Source organism: Bufo bufo, chromosome 3 (assembly GCF_905171765.1).
Source record: "Bufo bufo chromosome 3, aBufBuf1.1, whole genome shotgun sequence".
NCBI classification, from domain to species: Eukaryota; Metazoa; Chordata; class Amphibia; order Anura; family Bufonidae; genus Bufo; species Bufo bufo.
The window spans coordinates 220,964,672-220,984,018 of NC_053391.1; the positions used below are offsets into that span (position 1 = coordinate 220,964,672).

The 19,347-nt window shown below is 41.1% G+C and overlaps 1 protein-coding gene and 1 long non-coding RNA gene across 2 annotated transcripts in view; one reads left to right on the forward strand and one right to left on the reverse strand.

The window, feature by feature from the left end:
- The window catches only part of LOC120995013 (N-fatty-acyl-amino acid synthase/hydrolase PM20D1-like), a 141,499-nt gene that overhangs the window by 106,921 nt on the left and 15,231 nt on the right, over positions 1-19,347 (forward strand). The window contains exons 10-11 of the mRNA XM_040423964.1: positions 3,001-3,072; positions 13,478-13,643. Of these exons, the coding sequence (XP_040279898.1) occupies positions 3,001-3,072; positions 13,478-13,643 (238 nt within the window). The remainder of the gene's footprint in view (positions 1-3,000; positions 3,073-13,477; positions 13,644-19,347) is intronic.
- LOC120995019 lies at positions 2,993-10,722 on the reverse strand. Its single transcript, XR_005777516.1, has 3 exons — positions 10,444-10,722; positions 8,072-8,124; positions 2,993-3,091 (listed from the first exon to the last, which is right to left on the reverse strand). It is a non-coding gene; the product is annotated as an uncharacterized LOC120995019 (long non-coding RNA).

Below are 19,347 nucleotides of genomic sequence, written 5' to 3' on the forward strand. Positions count from 1 at the left end.
GTATGTCATCCGTTTTTTGCGGATCCGCAAAAAAAAGGAAACATGTATAAATTTCAATAAGCAAATAAAGTTGTTTAGATTTCTTTAAAAAAAAAAAAAAATTTAAATGTCATTTCCAGGAACGGAATCCGCATAAAACGGATGACATACGTAATGACATCCGAATGTCTTCCGTTTTTTGCGGATCCATTGACTTTGTATTGTACCAGGATCCGAATTTTGCGGAAAAGAATAGGACATGTTTTATATTTAAACGGACATACGGAACGGAACAACGGAAACGGACAACACACATTGCGCTGTCCGATTTTTTACAGGACCCATTGAAAATGAATGGGTCCAGATCTGGTCCAGATCTGTTCCGCAAAAAACGGAACAGATCAGGAAAGAAAAAACGGACGTGTGAATGGACCCTAAAGCTGGATCCCGATGGATCTATAATTTGGAATGTTTGTCTCCGCAGGGTCTTAATGAAGAACCTTTGTTCGCTGGCTTTTATACTAGGTAATGCACTGTATGTTCTGTTTTATTTATACACTTTTTTGTTTATTATTTTTTACAGATGATTTTTTTCTTGCACGCAAATTGATTGGATAATCTCACTTGGTGTACTTAGAATATTCTTCTCCCTTCCTTCCCTGGAACATCTCCGTATCGACTACTTCCTGGATCGTCTGCAGAACCTCTGCTTGGACACATAGTGGAGGACATTCCTTGTTCGTCCTATATACATCTCTTGGACTGTATTAATTTGATGAATGATCTGTCTCCTTTATGCCTTACTACGTGAAGTATCCTCCTCTGGTTCTCAGCTGAGAACTTTTACTCTGTGGGCGACAGGACAAAACATCTTTTTTCCAGCAATCTTTCTCTTTCCCCTTTCTCCCTCTTCTTTCCTCCCCCCCTTCCCCTTTTTTTTTTTTTTCTTAGGACCTAAATGATAAAGATATAAATATAGATATAATTTAGAATATACAATATTGAGTAATAAAAAATAAAAAAACATATAAAAAACAAAAAATAAACAAAAATAAATATAATAAAAAAAATAAAAAAAAAGATTAAAAAAATATATACAAAATATAAAAAATAAATAATATAAAAATAATAATAATAATAATAAAAAATAAATATAAAAAATAACAAAAAATTATGGGAATATAATCAATTTAACACAAGAAATAAAAATGATAAATTATGTGGATTATTAAATAATGTATAGATTAATCAATACGAGTAATATTAAATAATGGACACAATTGATAGTGAATCTAAAGCGATGGGTTAATATAAGGGGTTTCCCTCTATATATCTATATATACTAATCATGGTCATTAATAATATACACTAATCATGGTCACTGTGTTATATATTATATATTATGTGGATTCTGTATGCACTTTCAATGTTTAATTTTTCTTTTCATTTTTGATGTTTCACAAGCACAATTTAATATGCACATATATATGGGTTTTTGCCTATCATTTGCCCCTTTATAAGATATCTATTTATGTTATCATTTATGTCCTATCCTTCGTTTGTTCGTTTCCTCTCCCGTTTTGTTCTCTCTCCCACATGGTTCTCCATGCGTGCAGGCTGCGCCTTCATTACGTGACGCTGCTTCCGGTCCATGGTACGCAGCAGGCACTTCTTGATCCAGCGTGATCTGCTGCTTCCGCTATTTGGAACTCGGCGCACGCTGGTTCGACTGAAAGCATGCGCAGTTCCGCCCGCCGCTTGCCTTGGCGCGCATCTGCCTCTGTGCTGAATCCATACTGATGAGCAGCACCTCCTCCCCCCGAGTGTGGGGGGGGATTCCTCTAATAGACCACATGTATGCCCATACCACAGGTGATGATCATTATTACTTCATTATTATGCATATATATACGAGCCCATATATGATACAGAAACAGGCACCCCTGAGGAAGCCAGCAGAGCCTGGCGATACGCGTTGGGCTTTTCTTTCCCTGACCACCACGCATACTCCCACTATGCTACCTCAATGATAAGTACTCCATTTATATCATTCATGTTGATGGATTTCATTGCCTTTTTAATTGAATTTTACTTATTCATGTGGGAGGATGTTCATGGTTTTGTGGTTAGCCAGAGTGGTGTGTGGTACGTATCTGGTCCACATAGCCATGATTTATTGTATACAATGATTTTACGTTATTTTTGTTGTGTCTGTTGTCCTGAATAAATTTGATACTTTTTAGATGTGCGGCTCTTATCTCGGTATTCTTTTTCTTTTTTGGATCAAATTTGTATTAATTAACTTATGGACAAATGGTTCTTGGATAAACACTGAAGAATAGACACTAGAGCGTTGAGGTGCCGATACATATCACATTCACTTAGGCCAAACCCATAATTTTTAGCAGGACCATCTGACCAAGTAATGTCTATGAGGTGCCCTACTTTCCTGAGACAGATGATGTATGAGAGAAGAAGGCCCAGGTGTTGGATTTCTTTGTGCCTGATCTTTTGTTCTCACAAGAGGTAAGCCACTGTCAAAGGTGTTTGGCAGCGGCTTATTTATTTCCATTAATACATGCTTACGCATCCTAGCGTGTATGGGGAGGTCAGGAGAGATGTCTTTCAGCTATCTGCTGTGTATTGCCTTGATTCCTGGAATACCCCTTTAAGACTTTGTCAACATTGCTATTATTTTTATAGAAGTCATGACATATCCGAAAAAGGGATGTCCAGGATTTTGATATTGGAGGCTTATCCTCAGGCTAGGCCATCAATATCCGATCTGTAAGGGTCCAACGCCCCTACAACAATCAATCAGTTGTTACCTTGTAACTCTATCGCCGCTTTCCAAGTTAACACAAGATAACAGCTGATTGGCTGGGGTGATCATAAAGTATTTGTTGCAGAAATTAGCACTCCTAACTCTGTATCATTACCTGTCTGCTGTCTCATATATGGCACCACAGTAGGGAATATGTTTCATCCAGTTTCTTACCGCTTGCATGTATTTTTATTCAGGAAAATGTGATCCCTCCCATGGCAAGAGCTACTGTCAACTTCCGACTTCACCCAGCCCAGACAGTTGACGAGGTAAGAAATGTTCAATTTTCTGTAGACAAAGTGATAACTGGATGATTATTCATATCACATATCACGTCCCAAAAAGAGAAGAGACAGGCGTTCAAGATGCCTACAAGGAACTTGTTAGAGAGTACATTATACTGTCTGTCTACAGATGTTTTGTACACATTTGTTCATAGGAAAGTTTCATCTTTGTGCTCTGGCAATAGGTCACCAACCCTATAGCCAGTCAAAAAAGACAGATCAAATCATTTCCCATATTACAGATGGTGCACGTTTACATTCAATTGAGATACAATGAACTGAGATGACACTATCATCACTTGTTCAAATGGTATATGGGGGCCTTTGATGAAACCACGATCATGCAGCAGTGCTTCTAAGAGCCCTCTGCACCATCAGGTTTAATTTACTCAGCTTTTCCAGAGAACGGATCCCTTATACTATCTATGAATCCATATTCTGCATGCTGGAAAAGTTGAGCATTTCTGATGAAAACTTAAAGGGGTTTTCAAATCTCAGACAATGGGGGTATATCGCTATGGACCCCTACCTACAATGAGAACGGAGCCGGGAAATGAACGGAAGGCACACTGTGCATGTGCAGCCACCCTCCATTCATTTCTATGCGGCCGCCGAAAATAGCAGAGGCTCGGCTATTGCCGTCTGCCCCAAAGAAATGAATGGGAGCATGGACCGCGCATGCGTGGTGCGCTCCCTTTCACTTCTATGGGAGCAGCGATTGGTGGTGGACGGACCCCGGGAAATCCGGGGTCCTCCAGCCACAGCGCTTCCCACTTCGTTCTCGTTGTAGGTGCGGGTCCCAGTGGTGGGACCCGCACCTATCAGACAATGGGGGCATATCCTAGCGATATGCCCCCATTGTCTGAGATGAGAATACCTCTTTAAGAGCGCTCTGAGAAGTGCTACTACACAATCATAGTTCACCAAATATAGTGGTAGGTTGTGGTGGCTCACTAGCAAGTAGTTAAGGTATGGTGCTGCAAGTTCATATAGAGGGAATCACCCCACCCTCTCTTAAAAGGCAAATGTGGTAATAGGAAAATGAGCGAGCACTCATACACTTGGCAACCAGATTGACATATGCAGAAAATATTTATTAAATCCCCATAAAATACAAGTAATAAAATTTATAAGAACAATGTAGCAATAATATACAACATTACAGTCACATATATTGTAGTAGATATGATCGATACTATATTCAATAAAAATATTCGATAAATTGAAGGGTAGAAAATTCAATGTTGAAATATTCGATAGAATATTCGATACCACTCAATACAGGGAGTGCAGAATTATTAGGCAAGTTGTATTTTTGAGGATTAATTTTATTATTGAACAACAACCATGTTCTCAATGAACCCAAAAAACTCATTAATATCAAAGCTGAATATTTTTGGAAGTAGTTTTTAGTTTGTTTTTAGTTTTAGCTATTTTAGGGGGATATCTGTGTGTGCAGGTGACTATTACTGTGCATAATTATTAGGCAACTTAACAAAAAACAAATATATACCCATTTCAATTATTTATTTTTACCAGTGAAACCAATATAACATCTCAACATTCACAAATATACATTTCTGACATTCAAAAACAAAACAAAAACAAATCAGTGACCAATATAGCCACCTTTCTTTGCAAGGACACTCAAAAGCCTGCCATCCATGGATTCTGTCAGTGTTTTGATCTGTTCACCATCAACATTGCGTGCAGCAGCAACCACAGCCTCCCAGACACTGTTCAGAGAGGTGTACTGTTTTCCCTCCTTGTAAATCTCACATTTGATGATGGACCACAGGTTCTCAATGGGGTTCAGATCAGGTGAACAAGGAGGCCATGTCATTAGATTTTCTTCTTTTATACCCTTTCTTGCCAGCCACGCTGTGGAGTACTTGGACGCGTGTGATGGAGCATTGTCCTGCATGAAAATCATGTTTTTCTTGAAGGATGCAGACTTCTTCCTGTACCACTGCTTGAAGAAGGTGTCTTCCAGAAACTGGCAGTAGGACTGGGAGTTGAGCTTGACTCCATCCTCAACCCGAAAAGGCCCCACAAGCTCATCTTTGATGATACCAGCCCAAACCAGTACTCCACCTCCACCTTGCTGGCGTCTGAGTCGGACTGGAGCTCTCTGCCCTTTACCAATGCAGCCACGGGCCCATCCATCTGGCCCATCAAGACTCACTCTCATTTCATCAGTCCATAAAACTCTTGAGATATTTCTTGGCCCAGTCTTGACGTTTCAGCTTGTGTGTCTTGTTCAGTGGTGGTCGTCTTTCAGCCTTTCTTACCTTGGCCATGTCTCTGAGTATTGCACACCTTGTGCTTTTGGGCACTCCAGTGATGTTGCAGCTCTGAAATATGGCCAAACTGGTGGCAAGTGGCATCTTGGCAGCTGCACGCTTGACTTTTCTCAGTTCATGGGCAGTTATTTTGCGCCTTGGTTTTTCCACACGCTTCTTGCGACCCTGTTGACTATTTTGAATGAAACGCTTGATTGTTCGATGATCACGCTTCAGAAGCTTTGCAATTTTAAGAGTGCTACATCCCTCTGCAAGATATCTCACTATTTTTGACTTTTCTGAGCCTGTCAAGTCCTTCTTTTGACCCATTTTGCCAAAGGAAAGGAAGTTGCCTAATAATTATGCACACCTAATATAGGGTGTTGATGTCATTAGACCACACCCCTTCTCATTACAGAGATGCACATCACCTAATATGCTTAATTGGTAGTAGGCTTTCGAGCCTATACAGCTTGGAGTAAGACAACATGCATAAAGAGGATGATGTGGTCAAAATACTCATTTGCCTAATAATTCTGCACGCAGTGTAGTGTCAATAAATTCAATAATATAAATCACACCAAAAAACTTCAAGTATATGCTGTTATTTGGGAAAGAGGGAGTATTATCTTCTAGCACTCTATCCCAATTTGGGAAACTGAATGTCACTGAAAATGTTGTAGGTGTATTCACTGGGAGCGCAATATGTTCATAAAGTGTCCACAGGAATCCTGATAATATGAAAAGTCTCTTATAGCATATCCTTTTAAGGTCGATATGAGCTTTGAATTGAAGAAAACTTTAAATCGATATTTGGCTTACCGTCTAGCGTCTGCTGTCTCCCTATTGCTTCAATGGAGCTTTAAATATTTGCCGGCTTATTCAGTCGCTCCATACAGCAAGCTGGTTTAAATTTCGCGGGAGTTCCAAAGATCGCGGGAGTTGCCACTCTATTCCGCAATTTCCTTTGGTGCAGCTTTCGACAATAAGAATAGTTAATCCTTTACTGTAGAAATTTTCTTCTGTATGGCCATACAGTATTATCGGAGGCTTTTCAATGCAGGTACATCACTTGTTTCACCATACGCGTTACGGGTAGATTCACTCTCCCTTCCTCAGTAGTCCACTGAGGAAGGGAGAGTGAATCTACCCGTAACGCGTATGGTGAAACAAGTGATGTACCTGCATTGAAAAGCCTCCGATAATACTGTATGGCCATACAGAAGAAAATTTCTACAGTAAAGGATTAACTATTCTTATTGTCGAAAGCTGCACCAAAGGAAATTGCGGAATAGAGTGGCAACTCCCGCGATCTTTGGAACTCCCGCGAAATTTAAACCAGCTTGCTGTATAGAGCGACTGAATAAGCCGGCAAATCTTTAAAGCTCCATTGAAGCAATAGGGAGACAGCAGACGCTAGACGGTAAGCCAAATATCGATTTAAAGTTTTCTTCAATTCAAAGCTCATATCGACCTTAAAAGGATCAGCTATAAGAGACTTTTCATATTATCAGGATTCCTGTGGACACTTTATGAACATATTGCGCTCCCAGTAAATACACCTACAACATTTTCAGTGACATTCAGTTTCCCAAATTGGGATAGAGTGCTAGAAGATAATACCCCCTCTTTCCCAAATAACAGCATATGCTTGAAGTTTTTTGGTGTGATTTATATTATTGAATTTATTGACACTATTGAGTGGTATTGAATATTCTATCGAATATTTCAACATTGAATTTTCTACCATTTAATTTATCGAATATTTCTATCGAATATATTTTTATTGAATATAGTATCGATCATATCTACTACAATATATGTGACTGTAATGTTGTATATTATTGCTACATTGTTCTTATAAATTTTATTACTTGTATTTTATGGGTATTTAATAAATATTTTTTGCATATGTCAATCTGGTTGCCAAGTGTATGAGTGCTCGCTCATTTTCCTATTACCACATAGTTCACCAAATGTTTAGTGAATTTTAGCAGGCTTGGGGGATATGAGGGTCCTGCAGGAGGGAACAAAATATTTTAAGGGAGTCTGTCACCTTCAAATTAAGTTTAATTCCACAATGTAGTGTAGAAGGCCCGAATCACATCTATAACTTTCTTGTGAAAATCCATTACTCTAACCCTAAGAAATGCATCTTTTTATTTTATGCAAATAATGTTTTGGGTGCACCCTGGGTACGGCTGCTTCGTTCGGTGCACCTGGCTTCCTCTGTGTCATCGCTACTGGTTCTGAAGTCTCAGGGACTATCAATCAAACAAGAGGGCGAGGATCTCTGTGGTGGCGTGCTATCAGAACAAAGGTGCATCAAACAGAGGGGCCGTCCGTAGTGCTCCAAAAATCTTATTTGCATAAAAATAAAAAGAGGCATTTGTCAGACTTAGAGGCTGAGACTTTCAGAAGGAAGGTATGGTTCTGCTCCGGGGCACTTAACCTGCATGACGATATGCTTACTTTGAAACTGATTTTAGAGGTGACACACTCCTTTAAATATCAAACGTCAATCTTCTAATTATATCAGACAAATTTGAATAGATTTGATCATTTTAAATAATGTCTATGACTGCCCAGGAAACCACACATTTGAAGTTATTATATTTAACCTATTTATTATCACTCATTTTGACACTCACTGTGCTGTTTCTCCTTGTGATAGCATTTGTGATGATGTTAATCAGTTTTACCTCGTATCAAACTCTTTGCGCTCAGGTCTTACCAAGTGTGGTATTCTCTTCATCTGTTGTATGTAAAAAAAAAAAACTGAATTCTTTGTGTAATGAGACATTCTATAATTTTCTGATATACTTGGTATATTATAGTTATACAACTCTTCACCAATTTGAAAATGTGTTCACTGTAAAAGTGTACCTGAAAGCTCCTGCCCTGCGCTCACTCCACTTCGCTCTGCTAATAGCCTGCAGATCGGTACACGCTATTAGCAGAGAGGAGCAAGCACAGGGCTAGTGCCTGACACAGCCTGTGTAATCCAGGCTTTAGCAGAGCAGCGGGAGTTGGCACAGACAGAAGCTGCCACGTGCTATGGAGCTCCTGCCTGTACATCGCTCAGTGCAGCTGCTGGGGAATCTGTACTCCCATACACAACAGTGTATGAGGGTACGGATTCTAAAGCGCAATAGCCACCCGAATTTCAGGTGTTTATTTCGCTAGGAAAAATAATAATAAAGCATATAAGAAAAAAAAAATTCAGCACATCTAGAACAAGTTTACAGGTGAAACTCGAAAAATTAGAATATCATGCAAACGTTCATTTCTGTCAGTAATGCAACTTAAAAGGAATTGCATTAATGCAACTTAAAATTAGAATATTGTGAAAAGGTTCAATATTCTAGGCTCAAAGTGTCACACTCTAGTCAGCTAATTAATCCATACCCCCTGAGCAAAGGGTACCTGAGATTGTGACTTTGGGGTTTCATAAGCTATAAGCCATAATCATCCAAATTATAACAAATAAAGGCTTGAAATCTCTCACTTTGCATGTAATGAGTCTATCTCATATGTTAGTTTCACCTTTTAAGTTGCATTACTGAAATAAATAAGCTTTGCACAAAATATACATTTTTTGAGTTTCACCTGTAAATAAAGTTATTATGAATGATGAGGGACACTTTAAAACTGGGTTACACTATGCTGTTCATGTTACAATAAAATTCTGTTTTTACTGGTTTTACAGGTAAAATGTTACGCAATTTGCCTGTGAAAACAGCAATAGCATGCATTTTTTATGATACTGTTTTTGTTCATTTTTTTTTTTTTATTCAGTGAGAAAAATGCAGTGTGGAAACCCATCCTTATTGTATGAAAACATCCAAGATCACATTCAAAAACTGACCTCCCTTAGGCTGCGTTCACACGGGCGAGATTTCCGCGCGGGTGCAATGCGGTAGGTGAACGTATTGCACCCGCACTGAATCCCGACCCATTCATTTCAATGGGGCTGTTCAGATGAGCGGTGATTTTCACGCATCACTTGTGCGTTGCGTAAAAATCGCAGCATGCTCTATATTCTGCATTTTTCACGTAACGCAGGCCCCATAGAAGTGAATGGGGTTGCGTGAAAATCGCAAGCAAGTGCGGATGCGGTGCGATTTTCACGCACGGTTGCTAGGAGACGATCGGGATGGAGACCCGATCATTATTATTTTCCCTTATAACATGGTTATAAGGGAAAATAATAGCATTCTGAATACAGAATGCATAGTAAACTAGCGCTGGAGGGGTTAAAAAATAATAATAATTTAACTCACCTTAGTCCACTTGATCGCGTAGCCCGGCATCTCCTTCTGTCTCCTTTGCTGAACAGGACCTGTGGTGAGCATTAATTACAGGTAAAGGACCTTTGGTGACGTCACTCCGGTCATCACATGATCCATCACATGATCTTTTACCATGGTGATGGATCATGTGATGACCGGAGTGACGTCACCAAAGGTCCTTTACCTGTAATTAATGCTCACCACAGGTCCTGTTCAGCAAAGGAGACAGAAGGAGATGCCGGGCTACACGATCAAGTGGACTAAGGTGAGTTAAATTATTATTATTATTTTTTTAACCCCTCCAGCGCTAGTTTACTATGCATTCTGTATTCAGAATGATATTATTTTCCCTTATAACTATGTTATAAGGCCAAATAATACAATCTACAGAACACCGATCCCAAGCCCGAACTTCTGTGAAGAAGTTCGGTTTTGGGTACCAAACATGCGCGATTTTTCTCGCGAGAGTGCAAAATGCATTACAATGTTTTGCACTCGCGCAGAAATATCGCGGGTGTTCCCGCAACGCACCCGCACATTTTCCCGCAACGCCCATGTGAACCCAGCCTTACTCCCTCATACTAATCACTGCTCGTGCTTTGTTCAACTTGTATCAAGTCTAGACAGTCCTGTGTGATAAAAAAAAATACCTGGATTTCAGACTTGATGTCAAAGGGTACAGCCCCACGGAGCGGTCTTCCTGTGGTTGAGATGCAGCTGGTTTACGGCCAAGTACCGATGGCCGTACAAGGCACAGCAGCATTATATTAAAGTTTACCTACTATGGAAACAGCATAGCTTGCTGTGCTACGCTGTTTCTGTAGCTCCCATGTACTGCCACCTGGAGGTCATGACTTAATCTTATGTCACCTTAGTAAAAGCAAAATGAAATAACCCCTTTTAATTAGAACACTTTGTTTATTCAGTATTCGTTTGTTAATGGGAACACAGTTTTGTCGGTTACAGCAAAGCCATTAACAATGAAGACATCTCTGAGTTTCTCTTTTCTATCCCTCTCCTGTTTATAGCTTTTGATGCATCCACTCAAGTATATATTTGCCACCTATGGGTATCCTTTATGGTTACCTGACACACTCTGTTTAGAGTTAAACTCATACACTGTGGTACTTTCTACTGATCCGCTATTACTGTCAAGAAATTGGTAACTTTTATTCTATTTGATTCTTCTCTGTTTTCTATTCTTCTTCATTTTCTTACTTTTGGTAGCCTCCTTTATTGATACCATGTATATTGCCATGCCATTTTGAGTGGAGGTACCTCGCAGATGGGCATGTATTTATTTTTGGCTCTGTGCCCTTAGATTGTATCCCTATGTTCTTGATGACTTTGGCTCTATCTGAGCTAATTAACAGAATAGATTTTAGTTCCTATTGATTTTTAGTTTGAACTTCTCCTCTAGATGGTGCTCTAGCTCTTCTGTATACATAGATGTTGGCTGTACTCTCATTTAGCTGGGCCGTTGTAAGTGGTAATGTTCTATAGATTTAGTTTTTTTCCCTCATTCCTATCCTTCCTCTATTTAATTGGTGAACCCTCTTATTTACTACTGAATGTTCAGCTGTGCACTCTGAATGCTTTAGACCCTTCCTTTTACCAGAGCCAGATTAAGGCCCCCATAAACATTAGTGCAATGTTGGCCAAACCCATCGAAAATGGCGAGACAGTCTGTCTATGGGGAGCTCCCAAACAACCCCTCCCCCCCATACACACACACACAGATGATGTACGAGAGTCCATTGTGGGAATCACGCTCCATGTGTGAGCATGATCCTCCGTTCTGGACTTGCAGAAGCACACAGTATTATCATGATTTATAAAGCTATGTGTCTCTACATGACCTTACTTCTACAGGATCATACTGACATAAAGCTGTCAGTATGATCCTGTAGAAGTAATGTTAAGCAGAGGCACACAGCATTATAAATCAGTATAATGCCATGTGCTCCTGCAAGTCCAGAACGGAGGATCATGCTCACACATGGAGCGTGATTCCGATAATAGACTCGCTCATGTGAAACAGCCCTTAGTGACAAACTGATGTACTTCACTGGTTCTTCTAGAAACTTGATTATTGGACACTTGTCAGCTTCTTTAGTTTATGGAAACAAATGCTTTTAATGACAATGGGATCGGTGGAAGATGGTTTAAAGGTTAAAATATGCATTCTCATACATGCTAGAAAACCTTTAGCCAATTAACTATCATGAAGTATAAAGAGGAGTAAGTCCTCATTATGCATATTGATGTTTGGAGGTTGTCAGATAAGGCCGGGGTTGTCAGATAAGGCCGGGTTCACATTACCGTTTTGTTTTCCGTTCTTCTGATCCATCAGAAGAACAGAAAAGAAAACAAAAAAAACTAGATCCATTATTTTTAGCATCAATTTGCACTAAAAATAACTGATGTCTTTTTTTTTTGAACATCGGTTATGATCAGTTTTGACCAGAGATCAGTTATTTTTGATGAGAGAAAAAGCTCTGCATGCAGGACATTTTCTCCTGTCAAACATAAGTGATCTCTGACAGAAGTGACATAAATTGATGCAAACTGATCATAAGTGATGTTGAAAATAACGGATCCGTGGTTTGTTTGTTTTTCTCTTCTTCTGACTGATCAGAAAATCGGAAAGCTAAACAGTGATGGGGACTTTTAACCAATTAAGAATTGTGAAGTCTACAGGAGGTGTGACTGTTCTTACGTATGGTGATGTTCTAAAGTGGTCATAGAAATTAATCTTAATGTATCTGTGATGTAATAAAATCTGAAACATTGTTGTCTCAGGACTGCGGTACACTGCGGCAAACTTGAATTATACGAACGATCTCTCCTTTGTTCTCTGGGGTATAAAAGTTTGAGTTTGGTGAGATAGGGGACAATTGTTATCACTACCATTAGCCTTACCATACTTCACCTCATTGCTGTGTACTTTCCGCCTATATTATTTCCTGTTTTATACCTTGCTGTTCTGTTGCAAATAAACCTAAGAATCTTCCGAAGAAGAATTTGTTTTAGGAATTTCATACTGCTGCGGACGATTTCCAAATGCAGTGACTTTCTCCCCTCGCCATTGAATACACCTACATGTTCAGGCAAACTGAACCAAAAGGACCGTTCGGCTAATGGTTATTGAGCGTGTATGGCCTGCTTTAGTCTACTGTATTTATTAGGCTACTTTCACACTCGCATTTGGTGCGGATCTGTCATGGACGCATGCATCTGTCATGAACGGATCAGTTTGTATTATCTTTAACATAGCCAAAAGGGATCCGTCTTGAAGACCATTGAAAGTCAGTGGGGGACGGATGCGTTTTCTATTGTGCCATATTGTGTCAGTGAAAACAGATCCGTCCCCATTGACTTACATTGTGTGTCAGGACTAATCCGTTTGCCTCCGCATCGTCAGACGGACACCAAAACGCTGCAAGCAGTGTTTTGGTGTCCGCCTCCAGAGCGGAACAGAGGCAAACTGATGGATTCTGAGCGGATCCTTTTCCATTCAGAATGCATTAGGGCAAAACTGATCCGTTTTGGACCGCTTGTGAGAGCCCTGAAACGGATCTCATAAACGGAAACCAAAACGCCAGTGTGAAAGTAGCCTTAGGCTGTTGCTGCTTCCAACTTCCTCCATCTCGTATGTATTCCTATACTCTCATACAAAAGTTGGCATAAGAAGAGAAAGAGGGGGCAGCACCAGTTCATGAATACAGAAAACTCATAAGGGAATGTTTGTATGGTGGGATAGAATCTGAAAATAGAAATATTGTGATAATTCATCTGCCATCTGTTACTTTGCAGGTGTTGGACATAGTGCGGAACACCATAAATGATGAAAGAGTGGACATTTTGGTTCTTAACTCATTTAATCCTCTGCCTAATAGCCCACATGATGACTCAAACTTTGGGTACCAGACTTTGAAGAAAACTATTCATTCGGTCTTCACTGTAACCCCAGTTGCCCCAGGTATGATTTTGTATGGAATCTATTATTTGCTTAACTTTTTCTTGCTGCAACTAAAATAGTTACAGATAAGATAAAAAAAAAAAAAAAGGATTTTATACTCGCTTTGCTCATCCAACAGCACTGCCGTTCCCACATTGCCTATGTCATGCTGCGTTCTACTTCCTGTTTCTGTTCTTGATACTGCAGGAGATGGCTGAGAATGCCGCTCAGCCAATCACTGGCTAAAACAGTACATCATTGGTACCAGTGATTGCCAGAGCATCATTCCTGGGCATTTCTTGCCATTTCAAGAACATCTAATCTGTCTGTCTAAAGGGAAAACGACCTGTTGTAAAATAGCATTTCTTTGTTACACCTATATTTTTTTTTTACTGGTGATTTTGGTTTTCATTTTCCATGTCACTACAGTTTTAAAAAATACCGAAAATCCTGCAGTTTTTGCTCTGGTCACAAGGCCTAATACCTGTGCAGAACAGTAAGTTTAGACATGTTAACTTATCAGCAGTCATCTCATTATCATCACCAACAGAATTACAATGACAGATAATACCTATGTGTATAGATAACTCGGGATCTACCATTTACCATGGGGATGTAACAGCTTATGTACACAGGTGGACAAAATTGTTGGTACCCTTCCGTTAAAGAAAGAAAAACCCACAATGGTCATTGAAATACCTCGAAACTGATAAAAGTAATAATAAATTACAAACCGGATTCCAAAAAAGTTGGGACACTAAACAAATTGTGAATAAAAACTGAATGCAATGATCTGGAGATGGCAAATGTCAATATTTTATTTGTAATAGAACGTAGATGACAGATCAAACGCTTAATCCGAGTAAATGTATCATTTTAAAGGAAAAATACGTTGATTCAAAATTTCACGGTGTCAACAAATCCCCAAAAAGTTGGGACATGTAGCAATAAGAGGCTGGAAAAAGTAAATTTGAGCATAACGAAGAGCTGGAAGACCAATTAACACTAATTAGGTCAATTGGCAACATGATTCGGTAAAAAAAGAGCTTCCCAGAGTGGCAGTGTCTCTCAGAAGCCAAGATGGGTAGAGGATCACCAATTCCCACAATGTTGCGCAGAAAGATAGTGGAGCAATATCAGAAGGGTGTTACCCAGCGAAAAATTGCAAAGACTTTGCATCTATCATCATCAACTGTGCATAACATCATCCGAAGATTCAGAGAATCTGGAACAATCTCTGTGCGTAAGGGTCAAGGCCGTAAAACCATACTGGATGCCCGTGATCTCCGGGCCCTTAAACGACACTGCACCACAAACAGGAATGCTACTGTAAAGGAAATCACAGAATGGGCTCAGGAATACTTCCAGAAACCATTGTCAGTGAACACAATCCACCATGCCATCCGCCGTTGCCAGCTGAAACTCTACAGTGCAAAGAAGAAGCCATTTCTAAGCAAGATCCACAAGCTCAGGCGTTTTCACTGGGCCAGGGATCATTTAAAATGGAATGTGGCAAAATGGAAGACTGTTCTGTGGTCAGACGAGTCACGATTCGAAGTTCTTTTTGGAAATCTGGGACGCCATGTCATCCGGACCAAAGAGGACAAGGACAACCCAAGTTGTTATCAACGCTCAGTTCAGAAGCCTGCATCTCTGATGGTATGGGGTTGCATGAGTGCGTGTGGCATGGGCAGCTTGCATGTCTGGAAAGGCACCATCAATGCAGAAAAATATATTCAGGTTCTAGAACAACATATGCTCCCATCCAGACGTCATCTCTTTCAGGGAAGACCCTGCATTTTTTAACAAGATAATGCCAGACCACATTCTGCATCAATCACAACATCATGGCTGCGTAGGAGAAGGATCCGGGTACTGAAATGGCCAGTCTGCAGTCCAGATCTTTCACCTATAGAGAACATTTGGCGCATCATAAAGAGGAAGGTGCAACAAAGAAGGCCCAAGACGATTGAACAGTTAGAGGCCTGTATTAGACAAGAATGGGAGAGCATTCCTATTTCTAAACTTGAGAAACTGGTCTCCTCGGTCCCCAGACGTCTGTTGAGTGTTGTAAGAAGAAGGGGAGATGCCACACAGTGGTGAAAATGGCCTTGTCCCAACTTTTTGGGGATTTGTTGACACCATGAAATTCTGATTCAACATATTTTTCCCTTAAAATGGTAAATTTTCTCAGTTTAAACTTTTGTTCCGTGATTTAGGTTCTATTCTGAATAAAATATTAGAAGTTGCCACCTCCACATCATTGCATTCAGTTTTTATTCACGATTTGTATAGTGTCCCAACTTTTTTGGAATCCGGTTTGTAAAAAAAATGTGAAAATCAACCAATGAAAATCACACATTGCTTTCGAATTGTGGTTCAACAGACAAATGAAACTGGCCTGGAGAAAAAAGATGGTACCCTTAACTTAATATTTTGTTGCACAACCTTTTGAGGTAATCACTGCAATTATGAGATTTCTGTAACTCTCCATTGTGAGCAAACTGCTTCAGCCATCTCTAGTTTGAAGGGTGCCCTACACCAGACTGCACGTTTCAGTTCCTTCCACAAATGTTCAATTGGATTTAGATCAGGGCTCATAGGAGGCCACTTCAGCATAGTCCAATGCTGTGCTCTTAAGCCATTCTTGGATGGTTTTATCTGTGTGTTTTGGGTCATTATCCTGTTGGAGGACACAAGACCTGCGACTGAGACCAAGCTTTCTGACTCTGGCAGCACATTCTGCTCCAAAATGCCTTGATAGTCTTGAGATTTCCTTGTACCCTACACAGATTCAAGATTCCCTGTGCCAGATGCAGCAAAACAGCCCTCAAAACATAACCAAGCCTCCTCCATGTTTCACAGTAGGTACAATGTTCTTTTCTTTGTATCCTTCATTTTTGCATCTGGGAACATAGAGCTCATGTAACTTACCAGAAAGGTTCAGTTTTGTCTCATGTGTCCAAACGACATTCTCCTAGTGTCACAAGGGTGTCAAGAGCCACGCCTGACTCCGTTGTACCCGGGGTCAGGAGGTCGCAGCGGTTGGCTGTGCGCTCCATGTAAGATAGGGCTGTTTCCTTATGGTAGCTTTCTGGGTTTGCTTTGCAAACCCTTTTGGCTCACTCAGGGATCCGTAGCTCCTTCTCCTCAGCTGTTCCTTGTCTAGCACTCCCAAACCTCCTTATATTCCCCTCTCACACTTCTCTGGTTGCCAGATATAGAGCTTCCTGCCTGGACATCTATTGTGACCCTCTGGAGCTGTGTTGCTGCGTTCTCTGGTTGTTGATCCAGAACGCTACCCTCTGGATCCCTGTTGGACCTTTGTGGACTGCTGTGGTCGCCCACCTGGGTGTATGTGTTTGTCTTTATTGTCTGTCCTCTCCCTGGTGTTTCCCTCTTAGTTCAGTGGTGCGGACTAGCGATCCCACCGGCCCGTTCACTATCTAGGGCTCATTTCAGGGAAAGCCAGGGTTTAGGCACGTGATCGCCGCACGGGTGAGGAACCCGTCTAGGGACGTCAGGGCAGTCAGGTGCCAGCTGCAAGGTGAGTCAGGGGTCACCACCTTACCCTCTCCCTTGGGCAGGGCTTTCCCTTTTCCCTCCCTGTGCGTGACGCCGGTCATTACATTATATCTGGCCCTTATTTTTGTGTAGGTAAAAAAAATATATATATAATTTTTACCTACTTAGAATCCAGTATGGATCAAATTGTTGCTCTGTCCAAACAATTTCATGGCCTGTCTTTGGAGGTGGCAGGATTGAAGGCGTCGGTCCTCCAGCAACAGCAGCAATTACAACAGACCGCAAGCCCAGCGGTTGCTACTGGTAACCAGGTTGTTGCGGAACCCAAGGTCCCTCTCCCTGACAGATTTTCTGGGGGAAGGGACAAGTTTTTGACATTCCGTGAGGCCTGTAAATTATACTTTAAACTGCGCCCTTACTCCTCTGGTAATGATGAACAGCGGGTGGGGGTTGTTATTTCCCTGCTGCAGGGGGACCCGCAGTCCTGGGTGTTCTCTTTACCTACTGATTCGCAGGCGCTTCGGTCAGTGGATGAGTTTTTCGGGGCCTTGGGTCTCATATATGACGACCCTGACCGAGTCACACTGGCTGAATCAAGATTACGGAGACTCCTACAAGGAGAGAGGCCGGTAGAGGAATATTGCTCTGACTTCCGTAAGTGGGCTACGGATACCCAATGGAACGACCCGGCTCTCAGGAGTCAGTTCTGCTCTGGGTTATCGAAAGGGTTAAGGATGCGCTTGCATTATATGAGACCCCCTTTTCCCTTGATGCCGTTATGTCCCTTTCTATCCGAATAGATAGACGCCTTAGGGACAGGTTGAAAAAACCGGAGCCATTGGTAACCCCTCCCAAGCAGCAGTTAGTCTGTACGGACTTAGACGAGCCTATGCAGCTAGGAGGAACTACTCGTCAGGTCCGTCCTCCTGTGGCTCGCCGTAGGCGTGGGGTTTGTTTTTTTTGTGGGGAGAGGGGTCATTTCATTAATGTCTGTCCTTCTTTCCTCAGAAACAAAAGACTGTCGGAAAACTACTAACCCCAGGCTGTGTGGAGGATGTCAGCCGGGGGGTATACGTTTCCTCCATACGTACTTTGCAATTTGTGTTGCCAGCGGTTATTGTTTTTGGTGATAAGACAGAGACTATTTCTTTCTTTCTAGACAGTGGAGCAGGGGTAAATTTGATAGATGCCCATTTTGCCCGCACTATGGGTTTGTCTCTCTGTACGCTACAGAGACCTATTCCCATATTTGCAATTGATTCTGCTCCTCTGTCTCAGAGAAACCTCACCCACATTGTTCATAATTTACACCTTCGGGTAGGGGACCACCATAACGAGATGCTTTCATGTTATGTTCTGGAGGGGCTTCCCACTCCGGTAGTGCTGGGTCTTCCCTGGTTGGTAACGCACAATCCAGTGGTGGATTGGCAGGCCAGGGAGATATTGGAGTGGAGTGAGCAGTGCAGAGAAAATTGTTTAAATAGCAATTGCTTAGTCGCCTCCATAACTACCCTACCTACATTTATTTCGGATTTTGAGGACGTTTTTTCTGAAAAGGGTTGTCAGAAGTTACCACCTCATCGTCCTTATGATTGCCCGGTTAACCTTATTCCCGGCGCAAAATTACCCAAGACCAGGTTATATAATCTTTCGGGTCCAGAGAGACAAGCCATGAAAGATTATATCTCCGAGAGTTTGGCTAAGGGACACATCAGACCCTCTTCTTCACCCTTGGCTGCAGGGTTTTTCTTCGTTAAAAAGAAAGATGGGGGCCTGCGTCCTTGCCTAGATTTTTGTTATCCGAGACCCATACCCTCTTCCTCTCATTCCTGACCTGTTTAACCAGATTGCGGGTGCTAGGTGGTTCTCCAAACTTGATCTTAGGGGGGCCTACAATCTGATTCGTATTAAGGAGGGGGATGAGTTGAAGACAGCTTTTAACACCCCTGAGGGGCATTATGAAAATCTAGTTATGCCTTTCGGTCTGACCAATGCTCCTGCTGTCTTTTAACATTTCATTAATGACATTTTTAGTGATCTAATCGGCAGGTTTGTGGTAATATACCTAGAAGATATTTTAATTTATTCGTCTGATCTGAGAACACATGAGTTGCATGTCAGACAAGTACTGCAGGTCCTACGGGTGAATAAATTATATGCTAAAATTGAAAAATGTGCCGTTCAAGAGATACAATTCCTA